Raw genomic sequence first — 20,441 nt, forward strand, 5'->3', positions numbered from 1 at the left:
TGGTAGAAAAATGCTAATATTTACAGAATAATGCAGAAGTGCAAGGTTGTAGAAAATGACGCTGTATTGTTCCCAAATGTTCCCAAGGTTCTGACCAGAAGTAGGAATACAGGAATCGTTTCAATTATTTTTCATCTATATTTTTATTTATTTGTAAGGAGATGATATGTAACACACAGAGGCAAGTATGGTAATGGATTTTACATTAATGAAAAGATACTGTAATAAACTATGAAGCTGCAATTCTGAAATAAGCAGCATTTCCCATCAAACGCTAAGTAACACAGAAGCAATAAAGCAGGAAAATTATGTAAAGATGGGAGTAATTATTTCCTTTGTATGCAAAAAAAAAAAAAAAAAAAGAGAGAGAGAAATGAGTTAAATAAACAATTTCACATAGTAAACATACCATAGGTTTACACTGACACTTCTCAGCCACACAAATTTATGTGAAAAATGGCTGTACTCCTCATGCTAAACAACAAACTATAACATTTTGGAGAGCATATCTATATGGGTGTGCATGTTTACATAAATCCATTAACTTTCTATCTGTGAAAGGATAAGACTATTATTTGAGTAGGTAAATACAAAACTGGCATGAGATTTGACTAACAGTTGCATAGATGGGTTTTTGGTTTTTTGGAACTTATGGGTATTTTGTCAGACTACTTGTGCTGGTATACGCATCTTTTTCTTGGATATCCACTGCTGCTTCTGATGCACCAATTCTGGCTGAAATACTTAGTTGGTATTGTCCTTTGTTCCTCAAGTGGAAATAAACTGTACTTACAGCTCTAACTATGAAAAGGGCTAATAAAACAAACAACCATATGATGCCAGTAGAAAGTACAGTCTCCATTTTCTGTCTTGTAAATGAGTGAAATAGAATCAACACTTTTGATCTTAAGAGATTTTAGAATCCAATAATGAATGAAAATTCTTTAACAAAAAGACAGAAAAATGCAGTGCACATGTAGATTGTTCATTCGACAAGTTGAGTTTCTTCATTCACAAAACGGAATAAATTACAATTAGACAAGTTTGACCAAAAAAGAGTTTAATTAAGAATTACCTGTATTTCCTGCACGTAGATATGGATTAAGTTTATGGAGCTTTTATTTTTAAATACTCTTAAAATTAGTATTTAGAAACTATATATTATATATATATATTATTATTTTCACGTTGTATTTGAATATCTCCTACTGAAAGGTAAATCTACTTACCCACATTTTCTGGTGACATCTCAGTCTTTTCTGGAACTTTCAGAAGGAAAAGAAAATATTTATTGTGAATGCTTAAAAAAAGGCAAGAAATTTAAAATTCCTAAGACTAGATGATGCTCCTGAGAATTTGCCCCAAACCCACCTGCTCTCTCAGGGAGATAGAGCCAGGCACATATAACCTCTAGAATAAATATCACAGCATTCTACTAAGAGCATCTGACCTTAGCCAACAAGAAACGAGATTATAGCCGGATTCCTGTTACTTCCAAAAGGATTTTCAAATGTGTTTATTTCTGAGAAACTGCCCATGAGATCTGTGTTCATTTTTAGGCATTTTCTGAAGAAACATTTCATAAATGGATGTCTTGTAAGTTAGAAATATATCGTGAGGATGTTGAGCTGAAAATGATCTGTGAGTTTAGCCTTTGGAGACAGCCATTCCTTATGGATGTAGTCCCTGTTGTAATTGCACTTCCTAAACTTATCAGGTAAGTGAAAGATGAACAGAAATATGAAGTTTACAAAACAAATCGTTCATGTTATTTACCACTTTCATTTAGTGTCATTTGGCAATCAAACCCTTGAATTTTCTTGCAGGTGATCATTTTGGTATCAAGGGACGATCAGCATTTTTTTGAAAGTGATTTTACCATGCTGTAGATAGAGTGCCATGGGAATGTATGTTATCATAGTCCTCAAATCATCAGCTCAAAGCACAGCAATGAAAGTAATCACACAGTCCAGCATGAGACGGAGTTTTCATTGCATTCATCAGAACAAGATTTTTTGAGAGTATATTCCATTGAAATGAAACAAGAATTGTTGCTTTTGAACTTAGACTGTGTGATATTTGATGGAAAGATCTAAGGAAAACTGTCTTTTTATTAAAAAAATGAGCAGTCTTTGTTCTTGTGGTTAAACATAGGTATCTGAAGTATTCATGAGAGCTGCATGGAGCTGATGATGGCAGTTTTACAGGACTTGGAGCTGCAGCCTTATGAGGAGGCAGTCAGAAGCCACATGGGATATCCTCCTGTCCCTGAGGCCTCGATATTTTGGCAACAGTGCTGCTATTTTTGTTTGCTGGTTTTATACATAAACCTGTAATGTTTTACGTTTTTACATGTTTTACAGTGTGTAATTTAAATACATTTTGAGGCATTATTAGCCTCAATATGTTAGAAGTGTTACTTACTTTTTGCTTTTTTACAGATATATCCTTTTCTGAAAGAACAGACGTCAGTGTTCCAGAACCCAGTCAATGCACATACTTCTCCACAGTCTTTATACATTCTGCTTGCAGGCTCTCCAGTTTGCCAGTTGACAAAACCCAATGCTGACTTGTCTGTCCATACCCATTGTTCTGATATTTAAAATGAGGATACATGTATAAAACAATGTTACAGAACAGGTTGTGATAGGAAAAACAGCAAATTTTAACATGAATAGATAATTAAATGTTTCAGTTACAGTTCTAAGTGTATGTAAACATGCTTTGAAATAAACATACTTGACTTTTGTGTATATTTTTCAAATATGGATTTTTTGCTTTCTTCCAAACAATGTATAATAATTTTGTATGATATGGTAATATACTATTAAATATTGAAGATTTTACCTCTGTCATCTCTCTTTAACCCTATCCAAAAGTTGGGAGACTTTCCATGAAGTATCTTAATGGTTTCTGCCAGAAAGTTTGCTTCGGTATAGTCTCCTACAGATACCAAGTCAGCAGCTGAAAAGTATTAATGCATACATCACAATGTCTCATTTTCTCACAGTTTAAGTCAAAAAAACACTTAAAAAATATTACTGAATCAAGTAATGTTCACTGGTCTTGTTATAGTTATTGTAATCCTATATTGAGCATGACTCTGAGCTGTGTGGATGCAACTCAGTAAGACAACAGGGATTTTTGTTTAGCGTTTTGCAATTTTCAGATGACAGATTGCTCTCCTTCAACACTTTCAGACAGGTCCAACCACACTCCAGACTGCAGGTAGGCTGAAAGTGATACATAGGATGTTTTCAGCACCACGCATCCTGTCACTACAGCGCTGTCACTTGCCAGTGGCTAGGCAGCATTTTCAGCAGTACTTGAGTTGTGAAGATGTTCAGTAGGACTAGATGATCTTGGAGGTCTTTTACAACCTTGATGATTCTATGATTTTATGATTCTATGTCCAGAAGTTTTTACACTTGCCAAATGCCCTGGGAGTACTAATACACAAATCTGCGTTGTGGTCACCAGGAAATCCCCTATCTGGCTTGGCCAGGGTAGTGTGGTACTATGTGCTGGAAAAGTGTAGGAACCTAGAATATGCACAAGTGTTCAAATGCATTTTTTCCTTCTGGCTACTAGGTTACTTGCAATTAAAAGAGTATCACTCAGAAATACGATGTTGATATATAGGATGTCTCCTGTTCTTACACTGAAATGTAAACTGTTTCTCAGCAATTCTCAGTTAAGAGTGAAGAGAAATCTGAGATCTGGAATAAAACATCTTCTCCCCTAATCCACATAGAGCTCTTCTCCCCAAATCATAGTTGGCAGTGGGGAGTCTTCCAGAGCAGGAGGGAGTGACTAACTGTGTTTTACTGGTTTGTGGAAGCCAGGTGACTCCTCAATCTCATTTATTGTCCAGATATTCAAATCAAGTTATTATACAGTGCCCTGGAAGTAACAAAAAAACCCGCACCTTTCCTACAAGTTTGTGTTGTAGTACATGTTGTGAACTAAAAGAGTTTTTCTTTCTACCCAATTACTGATTTTCCTGAAACTAGTAGGAACATCATTTTTTTTTTTTTTTAGATATGAATGTTTCTCCTGGTAATTGAGATATCAAATATACAATTCTATTCTGAAATGGCATGAATCTTGTCTTCTTTGAAAAGCAACCTAAACGCATATTTTGAAGTTTTAAAGTAATGTTAGGCATTCATATCAATATCATCCACTATTTGGTGAATTTCACTGCATCTTCAGTCTTTCTAAAACACAACACTCACCTAGCTGGGCACATTCCTGATGAGCTTGAGACCAGCTTTTTTTCCTGACAGCCTCAAAGTGGTAGCAGTGACCATGGAAAGGTATCCAAGACCTATGTCCTTTTGATTCAGGGCATTTTCCAGGAAGCTGGGGGGGCTCAGTAGGGGCTGTTACTGGTAAGAGATCAGGTATTTGGAAGTTAATTTATAAAAAAAAAAATAAAAATCCATTAGATAGCTAAGACAAGACTAAGAAACCTATATTAGGTTTGTCATTAGAGAAGAATTGAAGCATGTTCTAATACGAGCTTGAGTATGACTTTTTTTGAGAAATTGTTTTACTTCATTTATTTGTCAAGGTGATTAGGAAGGTACTCTAGTCCGTAAGAAGTATGGATTCTCTGTAATTATAATTTTTGTCATGACTCTAGTCAATAAAATATCCAACTGGTTTTCTGGCATAAATATCTGCCTACTTAGTTAAAAAAAAAATAGCTATTTTTAAAACGATTTCTGACTTCAGTCTCAGTTTTTGACAGGATCAAAACCTTGTACCAGAAACTGTAGTTGTGAATGAAAGGGTTGATATGACTTAACACAGCTTGCAGAATTTTTTTATTAAACTGCATCCTAAATAAATTCCATAGTGATTGATACATTAGGAAGATTTTGGATGAGAAGATAAATGCAGATGGAATGAAAATTAAATGTTCTGCCAAATTGCATTTTCTTCCTGTGAGTCTTCCACAGTCTATTTCTTTCCTTGTTAAGGAACATTCATCTCTCAAATTAGATTTCCATAATATTGAAGTGGAAAGAGATATTTTATACAAACTCTGAGGATATTTTTTTGTCAAATTACAGCATCTTGGGATGTAATTTGGCATGTAATTTTACATTTTCTAATAGTTCGGTATCTTCCCTAATATTGAAGAAAATGTAAGCATATTTAGTTAAATCATAAAATTATATTTATACTAATTTCTATAGAAATTATGGAAGTTTGTACTTAGAGGGTTCCTCAGAGGGTTTTGTACTTTGTCCTTGCGCTCACAGGTGAAAAGAAGTTGATATATAATTACGTCATTTGGAGCAGGTGTTTGTCATCACTGTTCTTAGCAATTTCCAGTAATATAAATTCTCTGACCTGTTTTTATTTTGTTTTCTGTACTTTTATGTATGTTAAAGGCTTTGGAACTGTGAAAATCAAGTTTTTCTTCCAGTACTTCTGTCTGTTACTCCTTTTCCAACTCATATCAGATATAGGGAATAATTAAATTCAATTTCTTTAGGGTTAGTTTTCAATATTTAGAATTGATCATCTGTTTGGATTAATTATTCCCACCAATTAATTAATCCATTTCTCTTAGTATGTTTGTTTCTTAGTCTTTTGCACAACCCCAAATGTAATCTTTCTTTATTAATTCTTGTTTTCTAGTCATCTGAAAATCCTATTTGCCTAACAGCCTTTTCAATCCCTGGTGCCCCAAACTGAGTACAGAACTTCATGAATAACTTTTCTGAGTGGATAACTAAGAAATCAATAAGTAGTCAGTTCCTGATTTCTTAGGATTCTGGTTGTGACTATTATGAATTGATTTACTTCTGGAAAGAATTCCCAACAACTCTTAATGTGCTAGTTATCTGCTTATGTATTCTAACCTACCAGTGCATAAAACAAGGTGGTTTATTATATTAGCACAGTTGGTAAATCCTCACACCCTCTAGTTAAACATATTAAATCGCTTACCATCTGATTCTTCCTCACATGAAGCCGTCTTCCAGGTTCCATCAGTATCTAGGTAGACACATGCTAATGTCTGTTTTGGTTCCCCGCTGGACCACTTGCTGTAAACTAACCTCCATCTGTCAATCCACTGATACTTGCCCTTGGTCTGGAAGCAAAATCCATGCAGTAATTTCAAAGTTGCTGAGAGTCATAAACCTATTACACAGGGTCCTTAGAGGACTCTCATGTAACCAGTATGGATTCATATGCTTACAGCTGCCACCTTTTTGTGCTTGCTAATTGCAGCAAGATGCACAACGTCTGTTACACACAGATACGATTGCAGAGTAATTTTCTTTCAGCCATTTGAAAAGTATCTAACACTAATTCAGAACATTTTTTGAGTTTGGGGAAAAGGAAGGGAAAAAAAGAAGGGAAACATGAGTGAAGGCAGGAAAACTGAGAATTAGGTAAGACATAATGTTGTTACCACCACCCAAAAGTCTGCATGTCGTGGGTGGAAGTGTTCTTAATAAGCAATGCTGATTGCTATCACTTCAGTAGTAGATATCGTGACTGTGATTCATGAGGAAGAGTGTAGCATGTCAAAACACACCTACCATCCAAATGTTCACCCTCCTCTGTCATACAGCTGGCACATACATCTCAAAGACAGAATTATTTTTTTCCCATAATATTCTAAATTTTTAATGGGAGAAATTACACCAGGAAAAAAATACTTTCATTGCTCAATATGTGCAATTACCATATTATATAGACTACAGATATCTTCATTCAATTTTTGCCCTTCATTCTTTTCAGGATTGTGTTTTTCTACTGCTAATCATAAATAATTCTCTAGAATAACTATTTGTGAACATAAATATATATAAAAAACAATCATTCATAGATCTCTGGTATACAACTAGAGATGCCATGTCACCAATGTCTGAGGTAGATAAAAACATGAGAGGAGGGCAGGATGTACTGCTGTGTATCATTTCTGATATATTTTTAGATTTAAATAAGTTTATGATGGGGGAGATTTTAGTTTATCATTGAGATCTTTTAATGACTCCAAACCATACACAACATTGTTAAGTATTGGCTTGCAGGAGTATTTCCTTGTGCTAAAGCGCTTAAGAGTTCTTAGTTCATTGAAATCTATGCTGCATGAGTCTTTTTTGATGAATGACATAATAGATTGGTAATGCACTGACATAACATGCTGCTTTAAGCAATACACTGTCAGAAATTCCTATAGATTTCAAGATGAGAGCATTCAGAAGGAGCTAAGCTGACAGGCACAGGTATCTGTAACACATATTCTTACCACGTAGCTGTTAAGACCAGTCCACATAGGCTGCCCATATTCCTGTGCAATTAAGAACAGTAGTGACTGGCTATATGGGTCTAAAATGCTAGCAAGTTCTGAGGAAGTGCTATTGCAGGATTGTCGTGCTTCTTCCCAATTCATTTTGGAATGGGTGACAGAGTAGCTAATGCCATCAGAATGGTCAAAAGCAAAGACCCACACTGTTCCCAATGATTTATAGAGTTTAGGGTCTGTGGGAGTAAAAATAAAAATGCCAAACACAAGAACACTTAAATCTGGAGGACACATGTTCATCTTGAGCAACTGAATAACATCATTATTATTTACAAACATACTAGAACATTGCTAATTTGAATGGAATATCTTCTCATTAATTGTTTATAAGTAACAGATAACTTCAAAATAGTAGTGAACTTTCCAGATTAAATAAATACATTTTCAGCCACAGGGGACTTCCAATCAATAAATTCACTGAATTTTACATATTATGGAGTAAAAAGATATCGCACTTACTCTGTACATTTTCAATATACTCTTTGTGGTTTAGTATCTTCATGACTGTGACTATCAGGTTTATTTGGATCAATGTAAATTTTACTTACCAGTTATGATAATTTATAGATTATTATGAACTTGTGTAAATAAAAAGCTTACAGTATTTTAGCTATTTCATTAAACTATTTTAAATAAAAATATTTTGCTTTCATAAATTCTGATTTGCTTTCTTAAGTTCTTTTCTTCAAAACATTTCTAAGTAACACTGTAATGCAAGATGGGCTCTTAATTTTTATTGATGTTTTGCCTATAACTAACTAACCAACTATGAAAATATAACTGTGATCTAAATTATATTTTAAAAAAAAAGTGATTTTAATTTTGTCATTACAAATTCCAGGGTTAGTGACACAGAACTCACCACTGTTCTTCTGGCATATATACTCACTGGATTTATAACATGGCTCATCACTCCATTTTCCTATATTAGTATGATCTCTCTTCAGAGAAACACAATCATGCTGCTGAAAGAAGGGAAGGAATATGACAGTGAGTACATTAATATTAGACTAATATTAGAAGTTATAAAACTAAGTACTATAGTTATGGGAAGTTTCATGCCTTTTTTTTTTCTTTTTTTTCCCCCTTTTAATTCTGACATTTTGGGGTTTGTATTACAACTCAAAAAACACCTCCCTCTTTTCTTTTTCTCTCCAGCCTCCTCTGTGGTGGCTAGCTCCACTTTGGTATTGTCTTGCAATTTCTTTTCAATCTTCAACTCAACCTGTTCATTCTTCTAGTCATTGTCAAGAAGACATATTTGAAAGTCACTATTATTTTCAAAATCTTTATCACAGTATTCGTCTCAATAAATGAGCAGCTCTAAGTAGCTTTTGTTTTTAAATAGGAATGAAATAGAAATAAATGGAGGCTATGCTTTTCAAAGCCAAGTAGTGGTTCTTGGCAGAAGCATTTAAGTGATGATCATGAAAGTGTCATCATCAACTTTAGTTCTTAAAAGATCTTTCACTTATACCAAATCAGGCGCTGAGTGCTTAAGAAGCTGGAACTTCAAGTTAGTTACAATCCACAAGAGCCTGCTCTGCTGCCACGCAAAAAGTTTAGGAACACCTGATTTAGTGATTCTAGTGGTCTTACTCTGAAGAAGCAGAGGAAAAGAAGATGATAATGAAATAAGCAATAAGAAAGGAGTAGAGGAGATGGACAATTGCTTCTAAAGCTAGGGCAATTTTCAGTGATATTTCACTCTTTTAAAAATCATGAAATAATAAAATATCCTGAGTTGCAAGAGACCCAGCATTGTCCAAATGCTTCTTGAACTCCAAGACAGGCTTGGGGCTGCGACCACTGCCCTGGGTAGTTCCAGAAAAGGATTCTCAGAAGGTGATAGTATGTTCAAGGTAAAGGAGAGAATTAGAATGTACCTTTCTGCCTCCTGTTTTTTCTTTTGTTTGTTTGTTTCTGGATGTTTCCCTGAAGCACTATCAGAGCTGTAGTGAAATTGAGATGTGTTGTGCTGCATCCTATTTGTCTTCCTATACAACTCAGACAGGGACTAGAACAGAATCGGCAAAAGCACAATGAATTGGCTAAGATGAAGATTAAGCTGTCTCTCTGGCTTCTCTAGAGGAGTGAATAACAAAATGAGGGGAGGCTGGACAGCAAGTAGAGTAGTCACATTGAAAGTGAAGGGTAAGTTCTGAAAAGAAGGTAGGGAAATAAATTGGAGAAATTGGTTTGCATATGTGGAAAGCTATTTTATTTACAACGTTATGGGATTTAATTTCAGACCTAGCAGTGGAGAGCATTTTGGTGGTTTGGTAGCAGTTAGCATCTATCAGCCCTTAGCAGTTCAGTTGCAATTTTAAATATGGAAGTAGTAGAAAAAAACTGAACTGTTGCATGCTCTCTTCCTTCATTTTCCAACATGACTGAATTTACCAAACATGTGAAAGTGTTTCCAGTGTGCTTGCTTCTAGAATTTGAATGCTATACTTGCATTTTCTCCAAAATAAACATCAAATTACTATGAAAAAGAAAACTTTATTCAGTCAGTCAATCCCAGAATATTCCTAAATTCTTTGGCAAATTTGCAGCAGTAACTTATTCTCTTGTGTTATGAGTTAGCTAGTATATTCAAACATTAAAACATTAAGGTACTGTATCATCCATCCCAGTTTATTGACAAATGAGCAAGCTGGGGGAAAAGCTGACTCAAAGGGAAGCAAACTGAGATGTTTAATTTAAGTGATGCTGTTCTCCACACTTAACCTTATGGTAAACTCTGAGCAATATTTACTTTTATCCGATTGTGGCCATCTTCTGGGCGGAGGCTGTCAAACAAAATGGGTTTATAAAGTTTTGGGGAATTTGGAGCCCAGTTTGTATAGGAAACAGCACTTCCATCAGCCCAAACAAAGTTGAGTTCACTAATTACATCATTCAAGCCAATCCAGGGATCATATGAAACATCCTTCAAATGGTAAGTGAGAAAAGCTAGGGGGAAAAAAAAAAACACAACAAAAAAGAAGGTGAATCACAGAATTAGCTAGGTTGGAAAAGACCTACAAGATCATCCAGTCCAACCATCCACCTACCTCCAATAACCCCACTAAACCATGTCTCTCTAAACATGTCATGTCATCAGTCAAAACATCAGTCAAGACATCAGGTCATAAACAAATCTGTAATTACTGTGTTTGCTTTGCTAAAATCTTGTGAATACATTTTAATTAGCTTTCAATCAGAATGTACCTGATTTGATTATGTCAAGTTTATTGTGTCAAGATTTTACCAAGCCTTTGCCCATGAAAGTTCTCAATGAATGAAAGTATTCAGAACTCCAAAGGAAGATCAGAATTAAGGTAATACAAAAAAAAAAGCTGACTGACCATTTGTCAAATGAGTTCATTTATTTCAACCTTCAGGATGAGCTGATTGACTGATGGACCTACAACTGGAAGCCCAGAAAAGTAGTCAATGTGGAAATGTGCTTTTATTTGACACTGTACTGCTGAATTAATTTGCAGAATTTAGACAGTCATTTCAGAGGTGTAGTAATATATTCATTTCTATTTATAGTAAAAGCAGACCATGGGTTCTTCTTCATTACCTCCGTCAAACCCTACAAGAATCAGGTAGCAATTTGCTATTCTATGCCAGTTCAAATTCCATGAATAATGTAAAGTGGTTCACATGGAATGAGAACAAGCAAACCTTAGCATTACTAGCCTGAAACAGATAGCTCCAGCTCTTCCAAAAATGTTTTATGCCATGACCATATAACCCATGTTGAGTATAAACATTATAAAATACACATATTTACGTACTGTCTCTTCTTGCCATATTTCTTTTCAGGAAATGAACAGTGTTTACAGAATAAGTGCTATTATCTAAAGGGCCATTGCACTATACCTTGTACTAGTTCATTTTGTATGGTAGCCAGATGTCCTCCAAGGCTGATACAATCCCTACTTGCAGTACGCCAATAATGAAATTGAGAACCAAAAAATTTGTAACACTATGGAAAAATAAGTTAGGTCATCAATGAGTGACAGCAAAAGGAATTTAGGCATGCATGACACCAGTTAAAGTAGAAATTAACCCCATCAGACCAGAAAAGAGCTGGCAGGGACTCGGCTCTAGAGCAAAGGCAGAATCTTTCATGACTTTAAAACGTACTCTCTAACTTTCTGGAAGAAACAAAATTAAATCAACCATTTAAAATTCATAGAACCTAATGTGTTAACTAGCTGTGCTGGAAAAGCCATACTTTGTCATTAGACAAAGAATTACTGCCAATAGATACATAAAAAAGCCAATCTTAGGATTCCATTTGAAACCATGTGAGCTTTTTGAAATGTATTTTTGACGTGTAAGATGTTGTAATTGAGCATTATTTCTGATTCATCCCTACTCAAATGACTGACTGTACACTATTGTTGGTTCTGACGGTTGAATTAAGTTCCATCTTTTTTAAGTACATACTATTAAGATTTGTTCCATGGTAGCTTAGATGACCACTTTTCTGAAAAATAATAAAAATATATATGACTATAAAATCATCATTTTGTAAGAATTAGCTAACTAGTTAAATTTTTAATGTGACTTTGGAAAATCACTGTCAAAAGGTATATGGGAGACAAAAGGTCCCATGTATAGCTGTAGGTACGTCCCCAAGGACTAGTATCATTGTGTATAGATACATGTTGCCAAACCTGATTTTTAAATAAAAGCCAGTCTTCAGAACATCCTCCTGGAGGTGAAGTTACTGCTGGCATTCACAAAACTCTCATGTCTCTCACAGATAAAGCCATGTGAATGACCACAGCTAACATAATTCCACAAACCTGAAGTTTAAATACAGAGAATAAGACATTGGATAAAAGACTAAAATCTGTAGAAAAGTGAACTTGTCTCCATATTTGTAGCTTTGAAAACACTCTGCCTAGGAATGTCAGATAGTGTACTTCAGCTGGACTCTACATCCTATCATCATTTGCAGGAGGGCTTTAGTCCTGCTGTGACTGTGGGAGTAGTGCCCATATGATGTGGCAGACATGGCAACTCCCTTACCTCTGAGTAAAACTCAGATGTAAAGTAACACTTTCTCTGTGAAAGAACAATAGAATGTGATACTTCATATGCTTGTTAGGCCCCTGGTTATCTACATTATTCCTTTACTCACTATTCCCTAATTATTTTTTGAAATAACAATTCTCCCTTTACTCGAACAGAACATACTGCCTGTACAGATGGAAAATTAATGACCAGTTTGTCCCTGCATTCTCTAATAAAATCAATTTCATATATACGAATTTTATTACATGTATTTTTCCCCAAATAACTGGCAAAAAAAAATAGATTTACTGTTTGCAAGATACATTTAACAAACAGAGGAAGAAAAATAACCATAAAAATATATTTTTTAAAAAAGTGTAACTCACCATATTTTTTATCTCAGACCACACAGCGTTGTTGAGCATAGGCAAAGTTGGGTTCCCCTCCTGCCCAAGGTGCAAAGTGTAATATACTTCCATCTATCCATCTGAAAAAAAAAAAAAAGTAACATAGTAGCTGTTGACCAGACTATGTTCATCAAGCAGTTCAGAAAAAAAAACATTTAATATGCTAAAAATATATATTGTTACATATTTACAGCCGAGTCTGTCTGTTAGTTTGAGCTAAACAAGATAAAAGATTTTAGATAACGGGGCTCTTTCATACCAAGTCAAAAAGCAAAAATACCTTCATTGTTATAGATGCTACCTATGTATTGGGAGCATGGATATTCTCTATTAAAACATAATTTAAGCCATATATTTTCATGTGTTTAAATGGAGAGGGGCATACATTTCAACATAACTCTCCAAAATTGCTTATACGTGCCTTGCAGGAGTACCTCCAGAAGGAACTCTGGCTGTGCAAAACTTTTGCTCTGTTTTTTTTATGGATCGTAATATAGCACGTTTATCTACCTAAACTGTTGGTCAGCATTCAGGATTAATCCTATGAGATATGAATGCAGTTTGCCATTGTTTAAGATCTAAACACATGAAAAAAAATGTACTGTTATTTAGTGCTGTCTGTTACTTACTACTTATCTAATAGAAAAAAAGGTTTCTTTTTTGGGCTATTGACGCAAATAGATGAATACATATTGTTTGAATGAACACACATAATCACTAGACAGGACTCCTGTTGAAATAAATACCATAAATCACATAATTCTGCTTTGTTACTTTATTGCTGCTTCACTACTTTTAAATGCCTTACTGGTATAATCAAAGCTTTCAAAGTTAGTTTGTGCTCTCAATGTTGAAAGATACAAGGAAGACTTGTGAAATGAGAATAGTATAAAATATTTTAGTTCAGTGTAGTAAGTAAATCTTCATTTTCCTCTTAAGCTGCAGTGTGATTTCTGTGTCTTAAGCTGCCTGTCCCCTCTTCCTTTCATATCCTTTCCCGCACAAAAACAAACATCTAAAACAGCGTAACACAGAAAGTAGGCTGTGTGGCAGCTTTGACGTTAATAAACCAAACAGGGTTATGGCAGAGGTCTGAGCCAACATCCATGCTATTTAATGGTAGGCATGTCCCTACTACGGGCATGTACCCACCAGCATCATCTCAGGTGATGTCTGGGCAGCGCTTTTGAAATACATAACTAGTTTTGAGATGTTTTGGAGCAAAATTGATTCACGAACATCCTGATTATTTTTCAGTTCTTCAATCCCTGACCTGGAGCAGGCTAAACCTCTCTTTGAAAAGTTGTTTAGGGCAGCAGCATGATGTGGTGTGTCAGAGCTACCCTGGCAATAGCCTCAAATCTGTGTATCTACCTCAAATCTACCATCTAGAACACAGCTGAAAGGTAGATTTCTGTTCATTGCTTCTTACACATGTTTAGTTATACATTTTTGCATTGAATACTGAAATCTACTGTTGATAAAATATATTAGTATTATGCAACAAGCATGTCCTCCTGTATTTCACAAGCATATGCAGCAGGGTATAAATGCTGTGTATGGTAAAATGTAATCAAATTTCCTCTTACGTATTTCCACAAAAAAATTCTTTCATTATTATCTCCAATAACAGCAAGATCTCCATGGTGGTTTTTGCAGAACATTCTGGCTTTTTCCATAGAGTTTCTTTCTGTGCTGAAAAAATACTGTTTGTCCCCTTTTATAATCCAGCCATCTTCTGTGACTTCATACACTGCAACACAGAAGAGGAGTCTACATTCTGCACAGTCCCTGTGAAAGTTGCTGTTGTTACATGACAGCATCCTGTGGGTGTGAGGAGATAAACAAGAGCTTACTGGCAGGAGGGCTGACAGGTTCTGGCTTCAAGAGTGTTCCTGTAATGAAATGAGAAAAAAAAGATGTAAAAACATTTTCCAAATGTTGAACCAATGTTGGTGTTCAGTTAGTCAATGACCAGTTCAATCAGAAATGATCTTAGTGACAATCAAATTTCAATAATTTTTCTGTAATAAAAAGAAAGAGTGAAAATACTGTACTTGGATGTCGATGTACTTTGCAAAATAATAGGAGATTCTATATCGCTGTCAAATCTGAGCAAGAAATTCAGATTCTAAACAAATTTGTTTTTAAAACTACAAATATATGTATTTACTATTCATTTATTGGTGAAACATTTTTTCTGTGACATTACTTTGTGAAGAATCACATTTGACTGAAAAGCCACCAATTGCTGAGAAAATGTAAATGAAAAAAATGAGATATAACACTTAGGGGAATACTGGAGTAATATATCTAAACCTGCAGGACCAAGAGCTATAAAAATACAAGACAAATATCATCTTTATTTTTTTCCACAGGAGTTCAATGTAATATTTGTGTTCCTGTGTCTGTAATTGCACTAACTGAAGCGTGCAACATATATGCTTTCGTAAAAACAAGTTTGTCACCTTTTAAAAATAATTTCTTCCATGTTTGATTGAAAGATGTAAAAGATAAAAAATTATGTAAGTTCAGAAAGCACAAATTATTAGGACTGTTTCTGTACCTTTCATTATGACATTATGTACTACTGACTAACGATGGTAATTTCTTCGGGCTGTAATTTGTGCCATTCATACACTAATAACAATTAATAAAATAGACAACTACCACTGACATTTTTGCAGATAGTTCTTAGTTGTACTGATCGTTCAGTTGAAGAATTGCAAAGTTACCAGCAAAGATATCTACACAGCATCTTTTTGAGATAGATATCTATGGCTGCTACTTTTTAAACATGAAAAGCTGAGACAATGTGAGTTAGCTGGAATCAGATTATTTTGAAAAAATGCAGCACAGAAATATCACTTTGAACATTGTTCCTCACCAATTGTGTGAAGGAGCCTAAAGAGAGCCACCAAAGTAACTGTTCAGGAGGAACAGTTGTTGTGCAACTCGACACAAAGCCATAACAGATTCTTCTCTTATTTCTCTGTAGTTGCAGTAATTACATTTTGGAAAACAAATAATAATTATCATACAGTATAAAATTTTAAAATAAGGCAAAACAAGTTTGATAATTTTCAGTTGAAGCATTGTATTCTGAATGTATTGATATGCTTTGGCCTATTGTTCCATATACAGAATTCCTATGAAATCAACCAGGTTTTCTTTGAACACGTAACTTGCATCGCACCATTCTAAAATATGAAATTCTGCAACTGAAATGTTTTTCTAGGGAGAGCTTAAAGTAAAAATTAGCCTACCTTTCTTTATTTCACAAATCCAGTCCTGACTGAATTCACAGTGCATGTTAATCCCGGAAATGGAATGCTCTTTGCTGATTGCTCCACAATTGTCTAATGGAGTATCGTAAAAAGGAATTGTTTTCATATAACTCACCTACAGTGGAAACATAGCTTTGATTTTTATTCATATCTAACAGGGAAAATAGCTGAACTCTGGAAGAAAAGAGAGAGAGCACCAAAATTTTGAACCACTCCTTATTTTCTTTGTGTGGCTGCACAGCCCACGTGGGCTATTAAAGCAATATAGCATTTTGTAAGAAAAAAAGAAGGCTCTCATCTTACACAGCATGTAGCAGACTTCAGCAGTCACACTAAGCCTTTTTGCTCTGGTTTGGAATTGAATGAGGTTATAAATCAACAGCAGGGAAAGGAATATGGCAATATATCACCGCCGCCAAATACAATCAGGAGAGATGATTCTCATCTACTTACAACCCAGATAATTATCTCTTTAGCTGGAACTTCATGTTATTGCTGCTTTGATGGTTTAATCTCATGGCTTATAACCTTTTTCTTTTCCAAGCCAGTATGGAGAACAATGATTTAGGGTTGCCCAGTGGTAAGGCAGCCATTCCTGGTAATTCTTAATATGACTTTCATCCATGCCAGTCATAGAAGTAGCTTTAACAGCGAAAGAGTCAGAACTGAAATAAAGTAGGAATGTTGAGTTCTCACCGGGGATCCGTCACTCCAAGACAGCCCACCATCAGGATCCAAGAGCTGAAAACCTATCCACAAAGGTTGAGAAGGTGGGGGCTTCTTTCTAGAGTGTGAAAGGATATGTTATGAAGAAAAGAGCACATTGGCTGTGTTAAGTTATGTAAGTTACATGGAACAATCGCCCTCACACTTACCGAAGGATATGAGGACTACTCAATGCTTTGAAACCAGTAATATAAATGTATGTAACAGCTGCAAGGATGGGCTAGGAAGTACTTGGTCTGTAATAGTGAGGTAAGTATAAGAGCTTCAGAGGATTCAAAGACTAAACTGTTGAATTACTAAAAGAAAATTACTGTAGAAATTTTAAAAAGAACAAAATGCTGTTGGTCTGCAAGCTTCCATTAGTGAATAAGTGTTCATCTCTTAAAATGTCCCACTTTGAAAATAGTTACATTGAAAATGCAGCATGTTGCTTTTCTTCACTGAGGCTGTGGTTATAGTGTTCTCTGAAAAAATGAAATATTTAAGTTTGCTTGAAGAGACAGTTTAGTTTCAAAATGGTTAGATGCACAAACTTAGAAATGAAGGAGAAGCATTAGTTTTAGTTTTTTTGTTTGGTTGGTGTTTTGTTTTATTTTCTAATTGTAAAAGTTCGCAGATGGTGACAAATTTTGGGAAATCCAAAGATGTCTTTGGAAATGGTACCTATATGATTTTTTTTCTCATTTTTTTTTCTTATGAATATGACTATAAACAGGTATAGCTTTTCATTACATTATCTCATGAGTGGCTCAATAATATATTTATTTATTCCTATACAACAAATTGTTAAACTGAAATATGAATCATTAGATATTTATTTTACTAACTTTATTAAGTTTTCTATCACTCTTTGCTCTTCTTCACTATTAATGGCAGCCAGGTCTCCTCCTATTTCTCTGCAAAAATCTCTGGCTTCAAACCATGTTCTTTTCTGGTTGTTTTGTCTCACAAAAATCTGTAAATAAATTTTGAAGTAGGACACTATTTTTGCAGTGTATTAAAAATAAGTCCACCGGCTACCTTGTATGATCAAAATAGGAAAATATTCCATTAAGATTTTCATGTATAACATAGATTAAAGAATATGCTACTTTGATAACCCTAAGTATCATTGATATAGTGATCATTGCAGTGATTTCCTTGGGCAGTCTGTGTAAAAGCTCACTACATTCATACAATGAGGTGTCATTCTCTGAAGCTTAGACTTTCTATCAGTTAAGAACACTTTTGTCTCAGGAGAAGGATTATAGGAAAAAAATAACACTTACTCTGAAGCATGAATTAGTACTATTACTTGTATTCCAACCCAGAGGACATCGGAAATTAAATTTTTTTCCAGGAGCAAATGGACGAGTCATTTTTTCAGCTAGTTTTTTGCAGAGAAATTTTGCCTTTAGGTCACAGTTCTGAACATCCCATAGTCCAGCTGCATTTCCAGTCCTTAGGGCAACACAACCTACTTCTTTCCCTTTGTGAAATATAAAAGAAAATTAAAACGTGTTTTCAAGTAGTTCCCCTGCCATTTTTTACAGCTCATGCAATTCATTTACAAAAGACTGCTTGAAATATAATGTGTAGCATCTCCTCAGAAGAGAAGGTTTCTAAAAAGAGGAAAACAGAGAGCAATCCTTTTTGCCCTTGAAAAGCATTATAGCTTAAGTACATTAACTTCCTCTTGCCTAGCTAGCTCTTTCCTACGCCACTCACAGCAAGCATCTGGCAGCCCGTCACCCAGGAGGGATAAGGAGCACCAAGGAACAGGCATCCTTCTGAAATGCCATCTCTGACACCTCATTCTCTGCTTTCAGAACCAGTGGGGACAATGGTCTATGACACTGCCAAAAGCAACATTTGTCTATTACTTAGAGGCAATCTTAACTTTTAAGCTCTTAGCCTAACCAAAATTCTAGATTCCCTGCCTGTGTAGTCCCCAGATGTTCACATTCAGAGAACTCATCCCACTGTTTTGTTGTGTTTTTTTTTTCCTAAGGGTAGTCTTGACTGCTATTATAAAGAAGATATTAAACTTCTTTTTAGCTTAACTTTAATAAGACAAATCCCATTCTAAGTCTTTAAGGATATGCCTAAACTGTGAACTGAAAGACAACACAGACATTTCTGAGCAAGAATTGAGTGAATTGCCTTCAGTACCAAAAGCAGCACAGCTGTGTCAGCAGAGAGCTAGAAGGACCAAATGAGCCTGAACTTAGCGGTTCATTTACACAGTCCTCCACCACCAAGACCCTAGCACTTTATCTAAGCATGATGCTGCACTGCAATCCCAGTGGCTCCCTGGGAACAAACTCAGGCACCTCCAGCATGGCATCAACACATCCGCAGTTAACTAACAATAAAGACAAGATGAAAAAATAGAAGGAATAAAATAGAGATTGCATTGGAGTGGCAAAAAGCTCTCTGCAACCTGAGGCTGAAAACCCCAGAGTCTAAAAACTGTTACAGTATTGTTTTCCATGTGTTTTTTTTTTTCCTCAATTCTATCACTTTAATCATTTACAGTCAGTTTGATTTTGCTCTTGTAAGAAATGAAGAGCCAGGAAATAATTATTTCCATGGTGTCATATTCCAAAGACACTTCAAGTATTTCAAAGACAGAATGTTCATATATGTCATCATAGATGTGTTTTACTAATGGCTAGTTGAGAAAGAGTTTTGTATTACAACACAGATTTCCTCAGTAGCACAAATCATTTCAGAATATAGCCCTATGAAGACTTTCTGTGAAGAGTCACTGAGTCAACCACAGCAAGTCGTTCAAAACAGCATTTTCCTTCCTAGCAGTGAGAAAGAGGTGTGAAATTCTGCCACATCAGAAACCAAGTATTTAATATTCACTTGCTATCAGAGTAAATTGTTATAGAGGGGAAAATGTAAGTGGCAGGGAGTTTTAGTGGTCTGCAATAATTGCTCAATAACACTGGGAGAGCATTTAAGATACTGAGTTCTGATAGTCTCAATGTTGGGACAGCAGGTAGGAAAGATGGCATGGCTCTGTGATAACCAGGTGGGAGGAAAGAAAGCTGCTTGATTGCTACATGCTGGCTGCTGTGCAGAAGTCTGGGTAGGGCTGCTGGAATGCAGAGGAAGTTCCTTCATAGACAGACTGGCCACTTGCAGCAGGGAATTCAGGGGGGGTTGGAGGTATAAAAAGGAGCAGGTAGACCTGAGAGAGTCATCAGCTGCTCGGGGCTGGCATGTCAGCATGGGAACAGATGTATTAGCCATTTGTTAGGTATTACGAAAACATAGCCTTTTAGGGAGCTGGGAGCCCAGAATTAGTTGCAAGTGAGAAAGTCCTTACAGTGCTGAGTTCAGAGCCAGAGAGAAGCAAGCTGCCTGCCAGTGCATAGGGAGAATGTCTGGCAGCCAAGCTGTCCTGCCTATTCTGTGTTTTGTTTTAAAAATTTGTTCTTACAGTGTACATTAAATAGAACTAGCTGCGATGATTAAAAGGAAACAACAAGGCAACTAACCCTGTGGTGCTGGAAGTGCTTACGCAGAGGTGCTGGCAGAGCACCACCAAGCTCCAGCTGCCTCCAGGCCCTGCCTGACTGACAGACTAAACTCCTGTCACCAGGAAACAGCCCTGGGGAGTCCAGAATTAATCCCAGAGCTGGAAATGACACCAGCTGGAACATACTTGTG

At 35.7% G+C, this 20,441-nt stretch overlaps 1 protein-coding gene across 1 annotated transcript in view; it reads right to left on the reverse strand.

The window, feature by feature from the left end:
* Positions 340 to 20,441, reverse strand: part of LOC110395142 (macrophage mannose receptor 1-like) — a 33,583-nt gene continuing 13,481 nt past the window's right edge. Inside the window, 20 exon segments of the mRNA XM_021389298.1 lie at positions 340 to 869; positions 1,226 to 1,265; positions 2,425 to 2,592; positions 2,848 to 2,964; positions 4,239 to 4,391; positions 5,968 to 6,112; positions 7,280 to 7,512; positions 8,226 to 8,298; positions 10,098 to 10,294; positions 11,213 to 11,318; positions 12,016 to 12,076; positions 12,078 to 12,147; positions 12,745 to 12,845; positions 13,276 to 13,343; positions 14,355 to 14,518; positions 14,622 to 14,660; positions 16,032 to 16,167; positions 16,749 to 16,836; positions 17,606 to 17,733; positions 18,047 to 18,246. Coding sequence (XP_021244973.1) covers positions 650 to 869; positions 1,226 to 1,265; positions 2,425 to 2,592; positions 2,848 to 2,964; positions 4,239 to 4,391; positions 5,968 to 6,112; positions 7,280 to 7,512; positions 8,226 to 8,298; positions 10,098 to 10,294; positions 11,213 to 11,318; positions 12,016 to 12,076; positions 12,078 to 12,147; positions 12,745 to 12,845; positions 13,276 to 13,343; positions 14,355 to 14,518; positions 14,622 to 14,660; positions 16,032 to 16,167; positions 16,749 to 16,836; positions 17,606 to 17,733; positions 18,047 to 18,246 — 2,507 coding nt within the window. The 3' untranslated portion in view covers positions 340 to 649.

Source organism: Numida meleagris, chromosome 2 (genome assembly GCF_002078875.1).
Source record: "Numida meleagris isolate 19003 breed g44 Domestic line chromosome 2, NumMel1.0, whole genome shotgun sequence".
Classification (NCBI taxonomy): Eukaryota; Metazoa; Chordata; class Aves; order Galliformes; family Numididae; genus Numida; species Numida meleagris.